We start from the raw sequence: 14,020 nt of genomic DNA on the forward strand, positions 1-14,020 counted from the left end.
TTGAACTAGAGGGTTTCAATATGCATAGTAAATACGGTGCACTCTCATTATGCTTTTAAAATTGTTCATAGCAAAACCATTACAAAAAACGATAAACAACTAGAAAAAATACATTTTATGTCAACATTCATGAAGGTTTAGTGACCACAGCAACCAATGAACACTAAGGGGCACATTTACTTAGGGTTGAATGTGGAGGGTTAATTAACCCTCCATATTCGACCGTCTAAGTAAAATCCTTCGAATGTCGAAGTCGAAAGAATTTAGCGCTATTCGTTTTCAGGTTTAGCGCTATTCGGTTTCGTATTTTAATCCATCGATCGAACGATTTTCCTTCTATCAGAAATTGGCTAGAAAGCCTATGGGGACCTACCTGCTCGGTAGGTTTTAGGTGGCGAAGTAGGGGGTTGAAGTTTTTTTTTAAAGAGACAGTACTCCGATTTTTAGTTCGAAAAGTTCGATTCGAAGTCGTAGTCGAAGGTCGAAGTAGCCAAAAAAAATACTTTGAAATTCAAAGTATTTTTTATTCTATTTCTTCACTCGAGCTAAGTAAATGTGCCCCTAAGAATTTACTGACCTACTGCAGACTGAAAACCATATCTGATTGGTGGCCGTAGGTTACTACAGCTGGACAAATGAAGTCCTTTGTAATGCATTCCCTATAGTTTGCTTCTTTTGATTAGCAACCATCAAGCCCCTTTTTAGTCCATATCCATCACCCTGACACATAATGAATGAACGATAAGGGATCTTGTTGGAAACTAAAAACATTTACTATAGTCATCAATGAATCTAAATCACTCCATTTCTTAAACATGGCACATTGTTATCAGTCTGAAAATGTCTCACTAACAATATTGAGGCTTAAACTAGAAGAAGCATGGAGGACACAGAAAGCTTGTTTTCTTGTATTTATAAATCATAGACTTGCAGATAAACCTTCAAAAACAATCGTGAAGTGCAATCTCCAAACCTGCCACTGACCAATCAGATCAAATAAAGTAGTAAAAGAACAAATCAGAGGATGTTCTGCCTCTAACAACAATCGTACGAAGGTTTATGTCCGACAAAAGCTGGTGACAGTCTCCCACTGATATCGTCGGGCAATACACGCAGAGATATCGGTAGCCGACAGGAATCTTCTAATCTGTATCGACTAAACGACCGATTGCCATGGCATAAAAAATGTCGGGACATCGTATGAAATGAAGATTCATATGAGCAAATCTTTGTGTCTATGGCCAACTTGAGACTTTGTTTGGATATAAAGGGGAACTATTGTGAAAATGTAATATAAGCTTCAGCATACTGTAAATGCGATCGATTAAAAATTCTGAAACGTTTCTGAAATAATCAAGTTCATCTTCACTATTCCTCTCTCAGCTTGTTTCTCTTCATTCAGCAGTTGGGTGTCAGATAATCATTGACAGTTAGTGATGGGCGAATTTGCGCCGTTTACGGTGCCAGCGTCTCGTTATTGACTCCGGCGCCCGTTTTTCTTTCGCCAGCGCACGTTTTTGATGCCGGCGCCCGTTTTTGACGCCGGCGTCCGTTTTTTTCGAAAAATTATTCACTGGCGGCGAATCGCGCAAATTCGCAGCGAATTTGCCCATCACTATTGACAGTTAAAACCAATATATCTTATAGGGAGGGTCATTTTACCTAGAAGATGTATTAGAGCTCACGCTATTAAAATCACCAGACATCATGTCTCTCTACATGCAGAATTTGTGCAAAAGGCAGTTATTTTGTTAGATTTTGTTTGTGCTGGAATCAGTTATTTGGGTGAGCTCTAATACATCTTCTAGGCAAAAGGAGCCCCCCCCCCCAAACCAGATAACTGCCTTTGCACAAAGTCTGTATGTAGAGAGACAGGATTTCTGTTGAGTTTAATAGAGTGAGCTCTAATACATCTTCTAGGCAAAAGGAGCCCCCCTATAAGACACATTGGATCTAACTGTCAGTGATTATCTGACACCCAACTGCTGCATGAAGAGAGAATGAAGAGAAAGATGCTGAGAGAGGAATAGTGAAGATAAACTTGATTATTTAAGAAATGGTACAGAAGATGAATTAGAGCTCACTCAAATAACTGATTCCAGTACAAACAAGATCTAACAAAATAACTGCCTTTTGTACAAATTCTGCATGTAGAGAGACATGATGTCTGGTGAGTTTAATAGAGTGACCTCTAATACATCTTCTAGGCAAAAGGAGCCCCCCTATAATATATGTTGGATCTAACTGTCAGTGAATATCTGACACCCAACTGCTGAATGAAGACAGAATGAAGAGAAACAGATGCTGAGAGAGGGATAGTGAACATAAACTTGATTATTTCAGAAACAATGCAGAATATTTAATTGATTGTATTTAAAAAGTTTCCTATTTCGGTATAAAGGAAGCTTATATTAAATTTCTGCAATAGTTCCCCAGTGGTCCCATTTCATATTGCCAAATGCAGCCTCTCTTACTGCCAGACAAATGCATTCAATGATACCCTCTCCATACAACCGTCATTATAAAGCCAGTTTTTCAATTAAATATATATTCTCATTTACTTCCAAAAACGTTTTAAAAGTACAACATAGTTGGACAGAGGATGGGTCCCTGTCCCCTGGATGTTTTACGTTTGGTTTATTCTGCTGTTAAAACAGTTCCATTATATCAAACTCATGTCAGGGATAAATGCCAGCAGCTCAACAATCATTGGGAATCATTGGGTAGGATCGAGATTTCTAGATAAAAGTATAAAGAACACATTGTGTAAAATGTAATAATAAAACTCTCAGCATCCTCCGAAATACTGAAAGTTATCTGGAGGGCTTCAGGTTTTATACCTCTGATTTATGTCATTTTTTTTCCCATTCTTGTGCAGGAGCCCAAAGCTTTTTGCATAGTCAGGAGCCCCTTCTAGATTCGGATCATTGTGCTGCTGTATGCGCATTAGCTGAAAGTCTCTGTCCAGAAAAGTAGACTAGACAAGACCTTCTAGGCAGGGGCGTAGCTATGGAGGAAGCAGACCCTGCGCCTGCAGGGGGGCCCAGGAGGTATAGGGGCCCCACGAGGCCCTAATTCATAATACAGTTTCAATAAATATTGGTAAAACAAGTCAACTGCTAAAAATTTTGGGGGCCTGAAAAATAATTTGCTGTGGGGCCCAGTAATATCTAGTTACGCCACTGCTTCTAGGCCCACACTACACAAAGACAACTGTATTCCCAATCCGGCTTTCTAGGCCTTCATAGGAATGCTGAAAAGGAAACCCAACAGTACTGATGGCTCTTCAACATGGAATTCCCATATGCAAAATGGAACGTGCCCAAAGGCAAATCAGTAGCTTTAATAATGAATAAAAAAAAAAATCACAGTTTATTTTGTCAGTATGTAATTTCTTTAAAAAATATTTTCTTACACGCCATTAACAATAAGGAGGCTGCATTAATACTTCTGAGGTACAGCAGCCAATTCTTATGACAGATGAGTTCATATGGAATTTGTTTCCTTATAAAGGAAGGACAGTAGCACAGTACATCCAGTTTTCAGTGCATGGCATCACATAAACAAATGAACACTTGGATAAATAGAAATAAAAAAAACACGAGAAAACAATTGAAATCAAAAAAAAAAAAAAACCTGGAAGCTGAAAAGTCATGGTTATAGTCAAAGGATAGTGATCTAAGAGTGGCAACATTGTTTTTGTGCACAAACATTGGAGGAAATTCGGGCGGCCATGACTCAGGCGTCAAGATCGAGGTTAGTCTTTTCATCTGCAGCAGAGCGAGCTGATCGGGAAAGCCGCGAATACTTTAACTGCAGGAACTCACCCATTTCATCAAGGGCATCAATGACCTGAGGGAGAAATACAAACAATTACTACCTAGTATTACCTATACATCCTATCTATCAAATCAATTCATCAATTGAATATATAGGCTGTATTAAATCAATTCACTTGACTCATTTCAACTCATCTGGACAGACAGATAAACCGTACAAACATTTCATGTTCCTGATCATTGAGGTCCCTGACCAAACCTGGAGACCCATCACCTCTCAGAGGAGGCAGTCATCATTATAGTGTAGGGATGTGAAAATCTTAGAAACCCTTACTCATTACAGACAGGCACATCCCTAGTAATATGTACACCTCAGTGGGTCCTTATGGGGACCTTGTGCTTATGTAACCCCTGCAGTTCACACAGTGTACACCAGATGGCACTGTGCCAGAGTATAAAAAGGTTTAGGAACCATGAGGTCTGGGTCCATTGCTTTAGCCCAACCAAGCAGGCTGGAAGGGAATGGGTAGTGTCGACCCTAGGCGCTTTGGCCCTAGTAATTAGACAGCTATACTCAATTATAGATCGCTCTAGGAGTGATAGAGAGGTTATTTAGTTGAGCAGCTCAAGGCTCCGCCGAGGACATTAGAGGGATTAAGATCCCAGGGTATTACTGACCCGGTGTAAGGACTAAAGTGTTGAGATTAGGGATGATAGGAGTTCCCCTAGTCTGCCACTGGAAGATATCCTGAAAACTGGGCAATACCCATCACACGCTGCCAACTTACTCTCTGCTGTGTATTCCCTAGCCTGTGGGGATTCAGCCTATACGTGCTGTGAGTATATGCTTCCTTTATGCTGCTGTGTTATTCTATGCTCCATTGTGGATCAATGTGCTGAATGATGTAATAAATACAGTTCTATGTTGAACCGTTAAAGAACTACTGGCGCCCATCATTGTGCTATTGCACCTAGTTGCAGTTACACTACACCCTGAATCCACCCCGCGACGAGGGCTTACCCCTGAGAAAGAGAGCTCATCTGTGGTCTCAGCCCACAAAGGAAAGTAGCTATAACGGCTAAATACAAAGCAGTTTACTATAGCGCTACAATAGTGTGAGGGGTATGGGGTTACCTGTGCGGCGGGGTCGCCCGCCGCATGGTCCGTGAGCCGGCGCTGGTGCCATCTTGGATTCTAGGGTGCGCGCGGCGCGCCTCTTAAAGGCGCAGGCACGCTGGCGCATTTGCGCCAGTACGTTTTTGGCGCATGTTTGGTGCGAAATTTTAATCTATTTAAGGGCCATTCTGTGTTCAGCCCCTTGCCCGTGATAGAACTTTGTTTCTAAGTGGTTTCTGAGCCTAGTGCATCTGTTCCTGTTATTCTGTATCTTGATTATATGTATTTGACCACCAAAAAACATTTTTTGGTTGAATGCCTATTTTCTAAATTACTCCCTCCTTTCTTCTTCACCCTACACTGACATTCTCTTCATGCCTTCCATAGCTTTAAAGGAGAAGGAAAGGCATCGTACACTTGGGGGTGCATATGTTAGGCACCCTAAGTGATTGTATTGTCTTACCTGAAACCCCAGTGCTCCGCAGAAAACTGCACCGGCCCGGGGGTTATACCAGCGAGCACCATGGAGCCATCCTCTTCCATCTTCCTGTTTCCTTCGAGCGGCTGAGCATGCGCAGTAGAATAACAAACCAACAAACCGAACTTTAACTAAAAAGTCGTCTATTTCATTCAACTGCGCATGCGTTTGCCCCGGGAAATTCGAAGAAAGAAGAAGCTGGAAGAGGATCGCTCCGTGGTGCTCACTGGTATAACCCCGGGCCGGTGCAGTTTTCTGCTGATAGGAGCACCGGCCCGGGGTTTCAGGTAAGTCAATACAATCACTTGGGGTGCCTAACATTTGGCACCCCCAAGTGTACGTTGCCTTTCCTTCTCCTTTAAAACCCAGGTGGAAACCAGCAGGAGAGAAGCTAATCTGCAGTTGTCTTCCAGGCATTAAAATGTGCTTTTTACTGAATGGGGAATCTTTTCCCACTCTATCGCTACATCTCCTCATTCTGGTTTATTCTTCTTTACAGTGTTTCAAGTTTAATAACATTAAAAAAATAATGTTCAATATATTCAATATGTTCATATGCAGAAGTGCTAATGAGGGTCATATTATATTTCTGAATGTTTTGATTTTATTAGAAAAAAAATAGAGAACATATGAGTTCTGTGACGTGAGATGAAAATATATCCTGCTAAATGAAACCACTCAGGGAGCTTTCATCATGTGCTAAACACTTACAGCTCATTAAAAGTCTATTATACACACAGTTGCTGACAAATACACCGAGGGCTCCCTCGTTTCACTCTTTTTCATCTCCCCATTTTAAACCCAGGAAAGTACAACACTGGAGGACATAAAGATCTGACATGGGGCCAGAGGAATGCGATGTCAACTATTTAACTTTAAACTTTTTCCTTTTAAGAAACATTATTCCAAATAATGTCTTAGAAAAGCTTGTGGATTATCATTGGTGCATATCACAGTTAAGGTACTTTTAGAGGTGAAACAGGTGTGTGGGAATCAATGGCAAGTGCATTTGCATTATCATTCTTAACTATACAGAACATATTATATAGATCAGGGATCTAAAACCTTTTGAATTCATGAGCAACATTCAGAAGTAAAAGGAGTTGGGGAGCAACACATGAAAAATGTTCTTGGGGTGCCAAATAAGTGCTGTGATTGGCCATTTGGTAGCCCCTATGTGGATTGGAAACCTACATTGAGGTTCTGTTTGGCAGCACTCCTGGTTTTTATACAACCAAAACTTGCCTCCAAGCCTGGAATCCAAAAATAATCACCTGCTTTGAGGCCACTGGGAGCAACATCAAAGGGGTTGGAGAGCAACATGTTACTCACGAGCTACTGGTTGGGGATCACTGCTATAGATATATGGATATATAGATTTTTATGTTCTCTGAAAAAAAAATATATAAATCATATGAGTAAATGCTTTTTGGAATTCTTTATGGCGCCAGACTGCCATGCTTATCAAGTTGGGATTTTCTTGGTGGACTTATGATATTGATATGCATCCAAGTGTTTCAGTCCTATCCATGGTCATTAGTTGGTCTTGTTTTTGGATCTGACTTGTCAACCCAAGTTTGTGTATAAGAGACTCTGATCTGCAAAATCAGTCATTTTTGGAAGTCCAGAATTATAAACTGAGGTCAGACCAAACTATTCACGATTCTGGCCAGCTTCAGGTAGGCTCAGGGTAAAACCATTATATAATTACCTGTTATTCTTTTTTAAATAACCCTGTAATATTGCTGAGTAATTCGAAATCCCAGTCTTTCAAACAGATGAACTCTGATACTGTAGTTTTGATGATGCTAATCTAGATAAAACGATTATACTCTGAAACCGTATATGTATATGTATCACCTTACAAGGAGCCTAGGGAACCAAAATACAGAACACATTGAGCCTTTATATTTAAACAAAAAGAGACTGCCCTGATCTCAGTAATTATGACTTTGAATATTTTGTTGAAAAAGAACGGATGAAATAACTTACTTTGTCCAACATTTCCTTTGTATGTGCAGCTGAAATGCAAAATCTGGCTCTGGCTTCAGTGATCGGGGTTGCTGGAAACCCAACTACAACGACTCCAATTTTCTTCTCAAGCATGTGCCGTGCAAAGGCCCTAAGAAAACAGCAAGAACACATTTTACAGCAAATAAATACAAATAAAAATAAACATTGGAATATGGAGTCTAGTAACCTCTTAAATACACTGTAAAATGAAGTATGTGACGATTCATGTTGATATTAAACTACTAAAACCATTGTCCTTCAAATCTTTTGTATACTAAAAAAGTAACCAAAATTATTTGATGCTGTTTTGTCTAAAGGGGGGTTTCTTTACCGACAAAGGTGCTTTTTTTTAAGCGCAGAATAATGAAATGTTTTTTGGGTGAGATCTGGTTGTTTCTTAGACCAAGCTGCCCAACAAACTCTCTGAATGTCATATTATTGAAAAACTGTCGGTCTGTTGGTCCTAGGGTTGCCATCTTTCCCCCCGATGAACTCCGGTGGAGGTGGGGTCGTGATGCAGCGGAGGGCGGCCAGTGAAATAATGGGGCAGGGCCACTGTGTTGAGGGGGCGTGACTGTGACATCGGGGCCAATCCCAGGAAATCCTGGATTTGGAAAACCGGGCAGCCAATTTTGACCCGAACAGCCCTTCAAAAAAATCGGGCTATCCGGGTCAAAACTTGACAGGTGACAAGTTGGGCCTGAAAATCAAGCATATATGAAAAGTCATAATCTGACCTAGGGTCTGCACTACTTCCCACCTCCTGTGCACCCTCATAAAGACAAAGCACACCCTTTGTGTTGACTTATTCCACCAGATGTTGGTCACGTTGCATGGAGATGGGTTTGTATGGCTGGATTTCTAATCTATTACAGCAAGAAGGATGGTAATGATTCTAAAAGGGATTACAGACACTCCTATGGTCTATAGAGAATGGCCACCATGGAATTCAGAGGGGCTTCAAGTCCCAAAATCCATCACTTCAACATGGAGCAAGGTGAGGGAGATGTTGCACAACTTTGCAGCCTAAGGGTAAGGGCTTACGTAAAGATTCGGGGAGATTTAGTCGCCAGTCAATAAATTGCATCTTCTTCTGGGCCACTAATCTCCCAGAACTGCCACCCGCTATAATCTAAATCGCTGGTGGGATGGCACTCAGAGTACTTCGTTTTCCAAAGTCGCCCGAAGTGTTGGCAGTTCTTACTGTATTTTGACACCTTTTTCACAAAAACCAAAATGAAAGAGGAAGGTATTTAAACTCTTCAGGTGCCCTCCAGAATTAATGGATATGGAACAAAACAAAGAAATGACACCAGAAGGTTTATTCCGGGATTCAGCTCCCATTACAGAATGTGACACCGAGCCTGTTGCTAAACTAAATCTCCCAGCATTACAGTTCATCCGACAGTGGAGGGCCGTGAGATACTATTCCCGACAGAGGAAAACACCTGTGCCTGTTATTTACATATAAGCCTTTATCCAGTAATACTTACCCTACTTTACCTGGCATATACAATAAAACTGGGATGACGGGCGAATCCTCATTCCCATAAGTGATGAATCCCATGTCACGCAACCTCTGCCTAAAGTATCTGGTGTTTGCTCCAAGCTGTTGTACCCTCTTCAGCCCTGAGAAGTAACAATAAAAATCCACATATTAATATTAAAAGATCCACCTGTGTTATTGGTGATCCGAATATAAAGAGCTGGCATTGAGCAAATATTCTGTATATTGTTTCTTTATGTTATTTAATGGACTGACGGTTATATGTCCTTGTATAATAAACTCTTCTTATCTGTAAACCTGACTGAGACCCAGGCAGCAGCTGGGGGAAGGGGTGGACTATTTAATGCAGGATAACTTCCAGGCAGGTGAGAGGTCAAGGTAATAAGAGAACAAAACACAACGATCTAATTCGTTTAAAAGAAAATATAAATTCTTAAAGAAGAGGAGGGACTGGGAGCTCCAATTTAGTGAAGTTCTCCTTCAGGCTAATATATTCATATAATGAGTTTACAGTTCAACATCAATATCCGCTGAGTGTGTCTGTGCCCAGACTGATGCAGAGGTTTTGGGAACAGACAAGGAAGAAAGTTTGGGGCTGATGTTGGACCTGCGACTGAGAATCAGCCCAGTGTGGAATTAGCCTTACGTTTAGTTTTTAGTTTCTTATACAGCCAATTATTCTAAGTCATTTTTAAGTTAGACTTCATTATTTGCTTTATATGTAGTGATGAGCGAATTTATTCACCAGCCATGGATTTGCTGCAAATTTCCGAATTTCGCCATGTGCAAATTTTTTTTCAAAAAACTGTGGCAAAAATTTGCAGCAGAAAAATTTACCGTGATAAAACGCCCATAAGAAAAAACGTCCACTGACTTTAATGCATTTCGAAAAAAATGTCGCCATAATAAAAAACGCCCATTGATTTTAATGAATTAGGACAAAAATGTCACCATAAGAAAAAACGCCCATTGACTTTAATGCATTTGGAGAAAAAAGTTGCCATAAGAAAAAACGCTCATTGACTTTAATGCATTCGGAGAAAAAAGTCACCATAAGAAAAAATTCCCATTGACTTTAATGCATTAGGACAAAAATGTTGCCATAAGAAAAAACGCCCATCGACTTTAACGCATTTGGAGAAAAAAGTCGCCATAAGAAAAAAAGCCCATTGACTTTAATGCATTTGGAGAAAAAAGTCGCCATAAAAAAAATGCCTATTGACTTTAATGCATTTGAGAAAAAAGTCGCCATGAGAAAAAACACCTATTGACTTTAATGCATTTGGAGTGTGTAAAAATTGTCACACGTAAAAATGCCCATTGACTTCAATGCATTTTGTGAAATTTTTCCTCATCACTATTTATATGGTTTTTATATGAATAACCTTCCTATTCTGGCTCATTCCAGCCTGCATGCTGTCTGGTTATTGGGAGTGGGAGCTCCAGAAGCCAAACACAGACTACTGGGCATACACAAGTCTAAGTTTTCACTAGAAAAACCTGGAAAAAGGTCAATTTAAATTCAAAGGAGCGCTGGCCTGGGGAAATAAATAGTGACAGGATTTCCTGGGGGTGTCCAATATATAAATTAGAGTTTTCCCTGTCCTTTATACTACCCGTTTTAGAGCAGAAGAACCAACATTTAAATCATTTTAAAAAAACTTACAATAAAAAATGAAAATTTTCATTCCCAGCTTCTGCCAAGCTTAAAAAGTGCCCGTAGATGTCTACCAGTTCATGTTAGTATTTTGTTGTTCATGGATCCAGCGAGGGCTGGGGTCAACAGTGAAAACCCCCGGTGGGGCTACACAGAGCCGGCACTCCTGACCTCCCCTCCCCGATTGTATAAAGAAGATGTGAAGCCGGTACATGTTGGGGTGGGGAGAGGGGGCCATGCAACTGGGGAGGGGGCCCTGATGTAGCATTCCCGATGGGCCCTGACCATCCAGTCTGACCCTGCGTGGATCATAGAACCCAATGAGGAAAGTAACAATGGTTTTGTTTTGTATCACTAAAAGCACAAAAGGGATGTCCCAGGCAGTTCCTCTAGGATGTTCCAGCACGTTGGCGACTTTTTAGTGTGTAACAAGACCTCTCCAACTGAACAGTCATTAGATTTCCCTTCCTCTCATACATGATGCTTTTATCCATGGGCGCAAGAGCAGAACGTCATACTGTGAAGCTGTTTCAAGAAACCTTCAGGATCGAGCAGAAGCTTAGGAGTCTCTCTGAGGGCCCCAAGAACATCATTCGGTCAACCAAAGTAACATACACTCATTAGCCACAAACAAAATGCACCTCCTCAGTTGGACAAATAATAACACATTAGATATTTCAGAGCAAAGAAAAAGTAAAAACAAGGTTCAATAACTGCTATAGAGCACAAGTGATTCAGTGATGGAGCATTAAATGGGGTCATTGATGGTCCTGTTCTTCTGATCAGATGAAAATTAAGCGTAGGACTGGCCAGATATGGGATGACTGTGACGTAGTTGTTCAGCTTAAATATATTGTAATATATGGACAGACAATCCCTGTTTTGTTTAAAGGGTAAGGCATTTTTTAGTAGCTTAAAGGGCATGTAAAGTCAAAAAAATAAAATCCCATTTTTACTTTCTTTAATGAAAAAGAAACCTATCTCCAATATACTTTAATTAAAAAATGTGTACCGTTTTTATAAGAAACCTGACTGTATGCAGTGAAATTCTCCCTTTATTTACTGCTGTGGATAGGAATTGTCAGACGGTCCCTAACTGCTCTGCAGGGAAACAATCATACTTATGAACAGCAGGGGGAGCCCCCGCCTTACTTCCCAGCCATGCAGAACTCAAGCAGCTTTGTTTATGACGATCCCTAAGCAGCCCAGACCACACTGAGCATGTGCACAGTCTTAGTCTTGCAAAGATGTTTAACAAAGTTACAAGATGGTGACCCCCTGTAGCCAGCTTTGAAAGCATAAATCATTTGTTTGATTAGGCTTGTGGTGCAGTAAGTTCATGTTTATGTTTAGTATACAAAATACAGCATTTCTAGCCTTATTCTATTTTAGACTTTACATGCCCTTTAAGGCAAAAATGTCCCAATGTCCTAAATATATTGATAATGGGTTGAGTGCAGAGGATTCTTGTATTTGTTTATTGGAATTATGGGACGCCATTTCCGATAGACTTAATTTTAATCAAATAAATCAAACTTTAAATGATGTTTCATGCACAGGATCTCTCGTCTTTGCCTGTATGAATTTTTTAATAGTTTAGCAATAATGGTGAGTACAAGCGACTGTTTTATTATTACAGAAAAAATGGTTGCCCCCATGGCTACACAGCAGTTTGTTTATATAAACTATAGTAGTACTTATCTTTTATCTACTGTGTATCCTGTGCTTGAATGGCTGCCCCCATGGCTACACAGCAGCTTGTTTATATAAACTATAGTAGTACTTATCTGTTATCTACTGTGTATCCTGTGCTTGAATGGCTGCCCCCCATGGCTACACAGCAGCTTGTTTATATAAACTATAGTAGTACTTATCTGTTATCTACTGTGTATCCTGTGCTTGAATGGCTGCCCCCCATGGCTACACAGCAGCTTGTTTATATAAACTATAGTAGTACTTATCTGTTATCTACTGTGTATCCTGTGCTTGAATGGCTGCCCCCATGGCTACGCAGCAGCTTGTTTATATAAACTATAGTAGTACTTATCTGTTATCTACTGTGTATCCTGTGCTTGAATGGCTGCCCCCATGGCTACACAGCAGCTTGTTTATATAAACTATAGTAGTACTTATCTGTTATCTACTGTGTATCCTGTGCTTGAATGGCTGCCCCCATGGCTACACAGCAGCTTGTTTATATAAAGTATAGTAGTACTTATCTGTTATCTACTGTGTATCCTGTGCTTGAATGGCTGCCCCCATGGCTACACAGCAGCTTGTTTATATAAACTATAGTAGTACGTATCTGTTATTTACTGTGTATCCTGTTCAGTCATTCACACATGTCTTGCAATACATTTAAATAGATTACTTTGTACAAGTAGATGTAAATGTAGATGTATAAGTAGACAGCCACTGATTTTTAAAAAGTAATAAAAGATGCCTAAAAATGATAACTATCAAAATATGGCTGCCCTTCCTGTGTAAAAGTCGAGGAACCTTAAAACACAAATAACGGTTGTCACAGTTCAGCTGCAGAAATGGCCTTGAATCAAGAAATCTTACCAATCAATGTCCCATCCAGTCCCATAATGCACTTCAGGACCCTGATGATTTGTTCAGTCACAGGCGGAGGCATAGACGCTGCATAAACAGCATTGTGGGAATGGGTTCTCAGGTAGTCCACTAGGGTCTGCACAAGAAGGCAAGTCAACGTTAAAGGGGAACTAAACAAAAACAACCTAAGCTTTTTGAAAAGTAAACCTAATTTCAAGCAACTTTGCAATATACATCAATTAAAAAATACTCAGACTTTCCATGATTTTTAATGGTTTCTGACAGTTCCCTAAGCCCAGCCCCCTGCTCTCCTGCTGATCTGTCTGACTACTTTGCTGAGCTGTCTGACAACTGTTACTTTGTATCCCATCTGTCCTCAGCCTGCATCCTCCAAACCCCACAATTCCCTGCACATGTGATTTCAATAAGGAAAGGAACATCCCAGTGCAATGCATTGTGGGTTATGTAGTTCCTGCATGCTGTCTGTAAGCTGTGGAGAAGTTGTTACAATTTGTAACAACAGTGTTTAGTCCCTCCTTCCCTGCCAGGATTTCAAATGATGCAGAAAGAGAAGAACTGTTACACAGCTGGATTTCAGCATAGAAAATGCCATTTATTTATACTTTTTGAAGGAACAGGTAACTGTGATGGGAATATTAGGGGTTTCTGTGTTATGTGGCCTCTTTATCAGATTTTGGTTCAGAAGCCGAAGTTTCCCTTTAAGGTTCATACAGTGAAACCTCAATTTTAAGTCGCCTGATTTTAAGTTTTCCTGCATTTTACATTTTTTTATTTGTGGTCCCACCAATTTATAATGCATTTCAATGGGTGCATTTCCCTGATTTTAAGTAAGGTTTTCCCAGATTTTACATTAAAATTTTGTCCTGATGTTCCAAAAAAACTGCTTTTTTTC

The 14,020-nt window shown here is 40.2% G+C and overlaps 1 protein-coding gene across 1 annotated transcript in view; it reads right to left on the minus strand.

The window, feature by feature from the left end:
- Positions 1 to 3,371: 3,371 nt before the first annotated feature.
- The window catches only part of sptlc3.S (serine palmitoyltransferase, long chain base subunit 3 S homeolog), a 56,136-nt gene continuing 45,487 nt past the window's right edge, over positions 3,372 to 14,020 (minus strand). The window contains 4 exon segments of the mRNA NM_001096459.1: positions 3,372 to 3,852; positions 7,367 to 7,496; positions 8,881 to 9,016; positions 13,117 to 13,243. Coding sequence (NP_001089928.1) covers positions 3,739 to 3,852; positions 7,367 to 7,496; positions 8,881 to 9,016; positions 13,117 to 13,243 — 507 coding nt within the window. The 3' untranslated portion in view covers positions 3,372 to 3,738.

This window comes from Xenopus laevis, chromosome 5S (genome assembly GCF_017654675.1).
Source record: "Xenopus laevis strain J_2021 chromosome 5S, Xenopus_laevis_v10.1, whole genome shotgun sequence".
NCBI lineage: Eukaryota > Metazoa > Chordata > Amphibia > Anura > Pipidae > Xenopus > Xenopus laevis.